At 39.3% G+C, this 10620-nt stretch overlaps 1 protein-coding gene across 1 annotated transcript in view; it reads left to right on the top strand.

Annotated features, from left to right (window-relative positions):
* The first annotated feature begins 2102 nt into the window (after positions 1-2102).
* LOC149002720 (tobamovirus multiplication protein 1-like) overlaps positions 2103-10620 on the top strand; it is a 30960-nt gene continuing 22442 nt past the window's right edge. The window contains exons 1-4 of the mRNA XM_089136499.1: positions 2103-2586; positions 2929-3019; positions 3099-3151; positions 5574-5666. Of these exons, the coding sequence (XP_088992625.1) occupies positions 2458-2586; positions 2929-3019; positions 3099-3151; positions 5574-5666 (366 nt within the window). The 5' untranslated portion in view covers positions 2103-2457. The remainder of the gene's footprint in view (positions 2587-2928; positions 3020-3098; positions 3152-5573; positions 5667-10620) is intronic.

The following is a 10620-nucleotide window of genomic DNA, read 5'->3' as shown; positions in this document are numbered from 1 at the left end:
TATGCATTCAGTGGAGATAATGAAAAGAGAAGAACTCAAATGGACAGCTTTGGGTAAGAGCTGTGGTCAGTTCAATAAAATCAAAACTATTTCCCCAGTTTAAGGTTTCTGAATTATGAACTCGCCTGGATTAGTTGCAATAGAAGAGAAGCTTTGTTTACAATTATGAAGTCTGAATCACTGTTTTTTTGGGTCAAAAAGTTTGTTCACTTAAAAACCAAGTAATGGGAGATGTGAACTTTGTGAAGCTGAGTTCCAAAGTGCAGAAGAGTGTAAAAAACTATTAAGGTTGAAGTTCAGGCAAGGAGTACATAAAAATGGGATTTCGAAGTTTTGAAAAATAAGTTCGGAAACCTTTTTCTTTTTATCAGAGCAAAGTTTTGATCTTGGGATTTATAGGTTATGGATCCACGCTTATGCTACGCTACTCTGATTTATAGCAAATAATTATCATGTAAAACATTTTATATATGAAACAAAATTTTGCATCTGATCCTCCTAGTCAAACTTAAATTATGTGTTGGATCTTTAGTGAGAAATCTTACATCTAGATATAATGCTTTCTAATACCATGTGTAACCAACCATTAGTTTAATTTAGTTTTAGAAGTTGAGGGACCAATGCCCCCCTCAATAAATAAAGAATTTAAAATAATTATATAAAATACTTTCATGTAACCTTCATATAGGTAGTTGAAGGGATTCTCCTTATATAAAGGAGTGAAGATCTCATCTCTGATATTAGTTCAATTCAAGATTTTAAAAGTTAAAGGACAAAAATGCCCCCTCAATTACAAAAATATCTTAATATACCCTTCATATAGGTGGGTGAAAGAACTCCCAGTACAAGGAGTGATGGGTGCAGAGGAGGGTCTCTAAAACCGTTAGTCATTGTTAGTTTAGTTTAAATTTTAAAAATTAAAGGACAAAAATGCCCTACCTCAATTAATAAAAGTAATTACTCAAATATACCCTCATGCATCCATCATGGTGGGTGAAGAGATTCTTCCTACATGAAGTGAACATGAAGGAATTCTTTTTTTTGGTAATAGAACATGAAGGTAGTTGTTCTTACCAAAAAAAAAGAAAAAAGAAGAAGGTATTTCTAAAATTACTTTTCTTGATTGAGAGAGGCCATTTTTGTCCTTTAACTTTTAAGATTTGAATGGAATTAATAGAGTTACTCATGATGTTAAAGACCCCTATATCAAAATTTTAGATCTTTCAATAAGAGAACCCAACACAGAATTTTACCTCCAAGGGGTGTGATCAAAATCAACACTGATGTAGCACTACGGTCTAACAGGACAGCAAGTGGATTAAGAGTTGTTACAAGAAACTGGAATGGGGACCCGTTACTGGCGAAGTCGATTCCTCTAGTGTTTGGAGAGGTTGCTGTTGGTGAAGCGATGGGGATAAGACAAGGACTATGCTTAGCAGCTAAGGAAGGTTGACTTCATGTAATCGTTGAGACCGACTGTCTCTCAGTGATACGCTTCCTCTTAAATCCAGCCCTTCCGGTCCCAATTCAGCTACAAAATGTATTCTCTGATATCAGATATTTGGCGAGGACTACCTTGTCTTGTGTTTTTTCTTTTACTCCAACAGAAGCCAACTCTATGACTCATTCCTTGTCTCAGGAAGTCCTAGTGCTTGAGACAGCACTGGTTTGGCATAATTCCACTATATCTGGCTGAAGGAGAATATTCCTCAGCTAGAACTTCTATCCCCTTCTACTTAATCTAGTTTTCTACCCAAAAAAAAAAAGACCCACATGTAAAATCCTTACCAATATATAGTTTTTTTCACTATATGCTGTACTGTTATAGTTACTGGCTAAATGTCTAACAGACCCATTCATCGATGAGACAAATAATATTTATCATTATTGATATATTAATAATATATTTGTCTCATATTTATCATTATTGATATGATAATATATTAATAATATGAATATGATATGATATTATTATCAAAAAAAAAAGAAAAAGTATGATATGAAAGCATATTTTGACATTCAATAGGATTCGGAGAGAATCAGCTAACCGTTTTGTTCGGTTTTACTGACTTCGAAGCCACCGACCGTTCTCTACCTCCCCGTCGTCATTCCTTTCACTTACCAATCTCCAGTCTTCCACACTTACCAATCCCCAGTCTTCGACTCTCTCTCTCTCTCACTCACACACCCACACACGGTGTCACAGCCCCCACAACAGCGCGGACCCTAACTCTCTGAAGCTTAGCTGTGGCCAGAGAGTGAATTACGGCTCTCTATTGGATCGTCTGATGAAATCATATAGTGCTCTTCCTTCTTGTCTTCTTGTCTCTGTCTATCAAGTTCACGTTTTCCTTGGAATTTTGAACTCCACGTTTTGTTTTGGTCTTCTGGGTCTTGCAGAGCTTCGTTTAGAAGCTCAAACAAAGAAAAATAACCAGAACGAGAACGTCTTTCAACATGTTCTTTACAGAGCTCGGAGCCTTGTCCTCTAGTTGGTGGGACGACATTAACAACTCCTCTGTCTGGCAGGACGGGATCTTCTTCACTCTTTGCGCTGCTTATGCTCTCGTCTCCTCCGTTGCTTTGGTTCGCTACCCTTGTTCCTTTCCACTCTGTTTTTCTCTGGGTTATTCTCTGGCTGATTTCTTTTTTGTTTTTGGATGAATTCTGGTTGATCTCTTGTTTACATTGACTGAATTCGTTTTGGTTCATGGTGGGTAAGGGTTTGATCTTCTTTTGTTTCTTAGAACTTCCAGTTTTTGTACCTTTTTTTCTGGCCCGTCATTATCTTTTACCTTCATATCCGCTACTTTGAGAACACATAGAGTTTGCAAAGTCTGGCTACTTTACGGTTTGTATTTGTTCGAGTTGTTGATAGAGCTTGTATTGGCGTTCTCATGGCCTGGTCCTTTTGCTAATATTTTGCAGATTCAATTAATAAGGATTGAACTGCGGGTGCCAGAATATGGTTGGACGACACAGAAGGTTTTTCATCTTATGAACTTCATTGTAAACGGAGGTGACTTTAAATGTGTCCATTGTGCTGTATCAGTTTTAAAATTATTTCTTTACCCTAATTGTGATTTTGCTCATTGCAGTGCGTGCAATTGTTTTTGGATTTCACACGCAAGTATTTCTTTTGAAGATAAAGGTTAGTTTTTCTCTCTTTTCTTTCTTCTTCTTTTTTTTTTTTTTTTTTTTTTTTTTGGGGGGGGGGGGGGTTGGGATTTGATGCGGTTCATAATGCATCGGTTTTAGGCCGGAGGTGTAAAAACTATGCTCTGTTATTCAAGTCCTCCTTTAATCACTGATGGTCCCACTCTGTAGGAGCAAATTGAGTGAAAATCACAGAGTAATCATTCAAGACTATGAGCTCCGAGGCCCTTTTAGGAAGGTCAAAATCCAAAGAAAAAAGTACGCTAATCACAATTATTTTACCTTAAGTCAAAATAAAGTATTAGATTTATGCATAAACATTGTACTTCAGTTTGACTCATTGTGGCCTATGCAAAGTCATAGTCATTTTCAAATTAGGTTGACTATCACAATGTAAATATCTATAAATAAATGAAATTTGTATATGATGAGTGAAGGAGGTTATAATAAAAGGAAAGCTTATTATTGCAGTTTCCTATTTTGTTAACCATAGCGAAATCTTGACCCTTGTCACTTGAAGATGCTGAAGTGATGAAAACATTAATTTGATTGGTTGGCTGCTTCAGACATGTTGATGGCTGATGTCAGAAATTCGACATTGATAGGTCACAGCTTTTTAGCTGTGACCTGTCTCAAGTCTCAACCATGCCAAACATCTGTTGGTTCTTCTTTTCCTTGCATTACCAAACATTGGATTGACAAGGGATGATGGCAATATTTCAAGCTTTGATCACTCACCATGTATTGGACCTTTTCCCCTGCGTCTTTGTCTTGACAAAAAGGCTGAAACTAAACAAATGATTCAAGGATGTTGCAGGTAACATGTCCAAAAATATAAGCACTAAGCTGTCACATGATAGAGGAAAAACAACTAATAATTTTGTCAAGAGACAACTCACTAGACATGCTTTAGAGACATTGCACCCAATGATAAATCCATTATTGATTAGTAATTTACTTTGTTAGATAACTGAAAGAGCACTAGATCCTGAGTGGATCTGGGTTGCTATTTTGATTCCATATTGGACTCTTCTGTATCATTATTACCTTTTCTTGTTCTCTCTGTTCTCCCTATAAAGAAGTGTTTTATGAGGATCCTCACAACATGAATGGCGCCTCTCAATCCCTTTCTCTCATGCTATTCCTCCCTCTCGTTCTTGAGTTTTCTTCTTCTATTTCCCTGTCCATTAACAATATCCTTTACTGATTAATAATTTATATAAATAGTAATAATTGACAGAGACCAACAAAAGCATATATGCAAGCTATTAATAAATGACAATCACTTGAGGAAACAATTCCAAAATAATATGTTTAAGCAAATTCATATAATCTAGGATAAGCTGCTTTTTATAGTTGAAGAAAACCAGAACCACAGATCACACTATCCTCATGGTACTATGGTTGAAGGATTTTTCTGTTGGAAGAGAATGACAGAGTTGGAATGCGTATAGATTTATCAGATTACATTTATTGAAAACAATGGGTCAATCAAAATGCTTCCCTTGTTTTCACCTGGAACTCTATAATCGCTGCTGCATTTGTGCATTTTGCATGGGTAGAACGGACTTCCATTGGTGCAGCACGGCCACATCTAGATTTCTACTACTAATGTACAAGAGCCTGGTAATGAAGGGCCACCTAGAGATATGGATGGAGTACTTGAAGTTCGGACATTGCCGTTTACATCAACATCTTTAGTCTTTCTATTCTATCTTTGTTTTCTAAGGCTATGTTGAGTTCAACGCTGTGTTGGATTCAGACTTCTGCGTTGATACCACTATGATGTGTTTCTTCTCTTAGTTTTCTTCATCTGTTGTTTCTGCAGCTTGCTAGATATGCTTGATTAATGTGGCTTATAGTTAAAAGTCAATTTTGAAACAGAACCTAAGAAGTTGGTCATATTGAGAATGAATGCATGATACATGTAGAGGTCATATATGTCAAATGATTTGGAACTAAGAATGTCATTTGAGCTGAGCATGATATGTATCTAAGGTTGAATGTGTTTGCAAAGGAAGTTTTTTTGTTCCTTGGACCAAAACATGATCAATGATGACTTGAGTGATTTTTTTTTATCAAGGTACTTTGGATGTGTTGTTTTATAATGTAGTGTTATTTCTTTCCTTCCTGTTAATGACGTCGGTGATGTCCAGCTATTGCCAATCAGGTGGAACTTTGGTTCAACAATTAGCATATGTTTTAGGGATCTGACTAGGAAATTCTTACTGTTTATTATCAAATTTCTGCAGATGATGAATTTGTTGTGGCTTAATGGAGAATATAGGTTATTTTGTGTTTAGTAGTGCAGATGATAAACTTTTAGTGACTTAATGGAGAAGATAGGTGATTTTAAGTTATAGCATTTGTAGTCCCAACCTGTTGTGTTGATAAGGGGTATCTTTTCTTCGTGGCAGGTCATTACATTTGTGTTGTTGGATCTTCCTGGACTGCTATTCTTCTCAACCTACACCCTACTAGTTCTATTTTGGGCAGAGATATATCATCAGGCAAGTGCTGATGTTTTATTTTCTTACCTGCCTTTGGCTGATAGCCTTTGTATTCATGATGGGATCAATTCTCTCACCTAAGGTTGGAACTTGGTGCTCTGGATGTTTCTCTTTGTTGATGTGGAAATATTTCATGGAAGGTCATGGAAATCCTGTAAAAACCAAAGATGTTGTTGGTTAGTCTGAAAGTTCTGCAATATAATCCAGTAACTTCCGGACCGATAAGTTTAGAAATAAAACCCTTCAAGGTTGTTGTAGAAGCTTCTACTGATGCTCAGCTTCCGTTGTGTATGTGTGGGACATCTTTAAACATTGTAATTGTTTCCACTGTGGCATAGCCCATAATGTCTCCTTTTCGATTAATAGATGACACTTATATGTACAGAACAGCTTCTTTTTTTTGATGAAATACAAACACCTAAATCATTGTAACATTGTTGAGGTTTTCCTTATCATTTCTGTTCTTTCCATCCAAAGATTCTGTTAGTACCCAACAGATCCCTGGTTTCACCGCTGCAGTTTACCACTCAGATACAATCAGCCCCCCTCACTCCCAGATAGAATTGATTCAGAACATGAAATAGATGACAAGAAGTTAACCAAGATGGAGAAGGATTCTGATTTGTATTAGAAATGAAAGACTAGACTCAAACTACATCAAACCCTTCTCCATGGCTGATGCCATTACCATACCTTGGATACCCGAGGGTCCTCCCCTCATCTATGAGTACCACTCGTTCCCTCTCTAGTTAATGTAGTATTGTATTTGAATGATCAAAACAGTAGCCAAATAGGACCTTACACAAGGAATCAACTTCAGGTTTGATAGACTTAAGATAGATAAAATTCAGATATAACGGAAGGCTGAAAACCGAAGTGGTAGAACAAGGATATTGGTTTAAGAACAAGGACTAACTAGGTTTTCGAAACAGCAGTATGCTATAAAGAAGAATGGATGGAACAATATAAGAGAATTAAGAGAACAATAAGGACAACAAAGTAACATGTAATACCCGGACTTCTCACCGCAAGGTGGATCGATTGGATCAAACACCAACCTTCCTTGATCAAACACAAGGAGTCTTAACACCCGGGCTTCTCACCGCAAGGTGGATCGATTGGATCGAACACCAACCTTCCTTGATCAAACACAAGGAGTCTTAACACCCGGGCTTCTCACCGCAAGGTGGATCAATTGGATCGAACACCAATCTACCTTGATCAAACACAAGGGTTCTCCAAGAGGAGGAATGCTAGCAAGCAATTTGATTTCATTTCACAAGTTGTTTTTTCACCATTTACATAAGTCTCTTTATATAGCATTCTAAAGAGACAAAAACATTAATGGTAACATCCAACCACTAGCTAACACAACCTACTACAAACATTAATGGAAACATCCAACTACTACCCAACACCACTAGTCAAAACAATAATGAAAATATCCACCAACTATACCCCACCACTTACTAACACCACCTACTAGCTCCTTTTGTTGACTTTTCAAAGCTAGACTTGGGCTTAGTTCAAAATAGTGGGCTGATATTCTTCTTCCACTAAAGTGATCCAAGCCCATGAAACCATGGGCTCATTTTAACCCACTCCAATAGTCCTAGCCCATGCAAGCCATGGGCTGTTTTGGGTCATGTCCTTAGGCTTTAATGGGCTTGAGCTTTGGGCTTTTCTCTCTTTTGTATCTGCTGCCAATTCTGCATCACTAGTCCTCCCCTACTTTCCCCCAATATACCCTAAACCGAATCCTAAAGCTACCCTTTCCCCTACCAACAATCCCACATTAGTGTGGCTCCCCCCTCCCCACTTCAAAAAAAAAAAAGAAAAAAAAAGGTGAAACCTTGCCATCCATCCTTATGTCCTTCAGCTCCTTTTTCCCGACATCTCCATTTGTATTTGATCCCCTTGTCCCTCCTATATGCTGCGATGTACACCCCCTTGGACATCAGGGTCTTATTAACACTTCACCCCTTTAGCTTCACTTTGCCCTCGAGGTGAAATCGAACATTTGTCCTCAAGGTGAGGTAGGCTGGAAGCTTGATCGTCCATGCTTGCTACACAACCATGCCAATTCAGCATCCTCAAAAGCAAACTTCTAGGGTTTTGTTCCCTCCCCGAACTTCTCCATGTTAGGGCAAATCAGTGGCATCACCTATAGTTTAAAGCCTCTTGAGTCAAAATAATGTTTTTCTGTTGTAGTCCCAGAGTCTGCTAGGGAAGCACCTCAGGAGGGTTAGTTTGACAGGCCACGTAGGTATTGATCCCATTCCTGATTTGATCAGTCCAACCCAGCAGCTTGACCTAACTTTAGACTTGAGCAAGTCATAGGAGTCGTCGTATTCCCAAGCGTCAACACCTATAGGAGATCAACAGGGTAGTGCCTTTCACTGGCTCTCTTTGGTGAAACAGATCAGGAATGAGATCTAGATGGTGAATGGTATGAAGATTTGGCCTTCAAAGATTTGCTCAAGCTCTGGCTTTGGCTGTAGCTGCGACCATGGCTAGGGCTTCTACTTCTTGAGTGAGAATGACTATCTGCAACTCCATGGATACCACCACCACGACAGGACAGTTAAGTGAAGGGAGCATTTCTTGCTCGACATACAATCCATAAGATCGGGCCCATGCTTATAGGACGGATCTTCTCTTCCATTCATTGCTGCTGCACGTAGCAACTCTGTAGATTTCACTAGAATGATGAGGAGAGGAGAAGACAATGGTCCATTCTAATGTAGGTTTGATTGAACCACTATAGGGTTTGTGGTCCTAGTGGTCCTTGGGTTGGACTTGGGTCCATCTGTATTAGTTGGGCCCAGGCTAATAAAATGTTAGACTAGACTATAAGTGAATGAAATGGGCTGAGCCCATTTTAATGTCTTAGGATATCCAATGGCCCAGTTGTTAGATTCCATAGATTGGGCTGAGTCCCTCATTGGCCCGATGCATTCAGCCCAAATAACCTAATCTCAGCTCTTTGGCCTTCCTGCGATCCAACCCTAACCACCTCTTTAAGGCCAACTTTCTTTCCAAGCTCCAGTAGCCACCGCGAGCATATTGCCTCTCTTTGTAGTATGCTTTCTTAAGATACCGTTGATTGAAACCCGGACCATAAGAGCCATAAACAAAGTAAAAAATCTCCTAAAATTGATACTTGCTTTTCGGGCGAGATCTCTCACTCCGCTTTTCTTTCTATTCTATTGAATTTTCATAAAAGCCTTCTTTCTTATTCTACGAAAATCTCCTTTCGATTTGATTTTGATTGATTGAAGAATTGAGCGCCTGTCTGATATACGAAAAAAGATGTGCTTCCAAATAAAAAAGAAAATAGTAGTTTGTGTGAAAATCAGGGCGCCGGAGGTGCCTGCTATCGCCTTTTCGGTGTGATAGCCCCAATCCACGTATGATTCACACAAGTTTCATTCCGTCACTGATGAACGATTCTTCCTTTGTTGAGATAATGTCGACAGACTAAGCACCATCTAGATCACCTATGAACAAAGTACGCATAAAGACATTTGAAACTCATTTCTGTGGCCGATTGATTCACAAAATGAAGTCCTCGCAGTGGTGTCATGTGAGTGTTCTTTGGCTCAATGAACCTCTTCTCTCTCTCCTTTTCTCTATTTAATGTATATATTTAGTTTTGTTCACCTCTATGAGCTCCAGCAAAAAGATGCCTTATTATTCTTTCTCTTTGACAAGTAAGCTTGGGCAACCACCACGTGCATACCATCCCTCTCTACAGTCTGCAGTGGTGCCCTACGAGTGTTCTCTGATGTGATGGACCCCTTCTCACTCTCCTCTTCTTGGTTTGATGTTTGTTTTGTTTTCTTCACCTCTATGAGCTCGGGCAATTCAGAAGCTACCTCACTATTTTCCTCTTTGATAGGTAAGCTCTCAGTTGCTCCTTAAACTCTTGGTGGGCCTTCTCTTCTATCTTTATTTGTTGCACAAGAATCCCTAGATTGGAGCCCATAGTCGACAATTGGCCTTGCACGTTCTTCACGATAGCTCTCCTTTGGATTCCTTACCTCCCTTGGAGTCTACACGGCTCTAATACCGAGTTCTTAGGACCCCAATAGAACATTGGATTCAACATTGCAGTTTACCCCTTAGCTACAATTAGCCCCCTCCCTCCTAGATAGAATCGATTAACAGAGCATGAAATGGATAATAAGAAGTTAACGAGAATGGACTCTTGTTTAATGAAAGACCATACTCAAACTACATTGAACCCCTTCATCACGACTATTGCCATTACTGAACCTTGGATACCTGGGGTTTTCCTTCACCTATGAGCATTCGTCCCCTTCCTTTGCCGAATACTTCTCCCCTCTCTATTCCCTACTTTCCTCTAATATACCCCAAAACAAATCCTAACTACTTTTCCCCTTGCCAAAATTCCCAACATGAATGTAGCCCCCCCCCCCCCCCCAAGTGGAACCTCACTATCTGTCCCTGTGTCTTTTAGCTTCTTTTTCCCCCCACATGTCCAGCTGTATGTGATCCCTTGTGTCCCTCCTATATGCTGCAGTGTATGCCTCCTATATTTTTTTCATGTGCATAATGGAGCCCACTCTAGTGTATAGGTGCTAGATTGGGCCTAGCCTAGTATGAGATAGGTTAAAGGGCTTGATCAACTCATTCCACCAGCTTTGGAGCTTTTGGCACATTGGTTAAGTACCTAGCATTTGGTATTAGAGACTCAGAGCTAGCACCACATCCAAGGTTTGAATCCTAGAAAGGGCCACTGAAGAGAAGGCTACCTGGAGTAAAGTAAAACTTACCAAGAAAGGGCTACCTGCCACCTAAAGAAAAAGAGGGAGCAGAGTGCAGTTGCTTGGAGAGGGCTAACTACCGCCTAAGTGTGACCTGCCTAGAGTGAGTGATGTATTCAGCCCCCAACTAGTCCAAAAAGAGCAAAGAAAGAGGCCCAAGTCCA

This window comes from Hakea prostrata, chromosome 10, assembly GCF_041222555.1.
Source record: "Hakea prostrata isolate BN-2017 chromosome 10, UWA_Hpros_2, whole genome shotgun sequence".
Classification (NCBI taxonomy): Eukaryota; Viridiplantae; Streptophyta; class Magnoliopsida; order Proteales; family Proteaceae; genus Hakea; species Hakea prostrata.
Note: the sequence above shows the minus strand (reverse complement) of the source record. Positions and strands in the feature narration are given on the sequence as shown.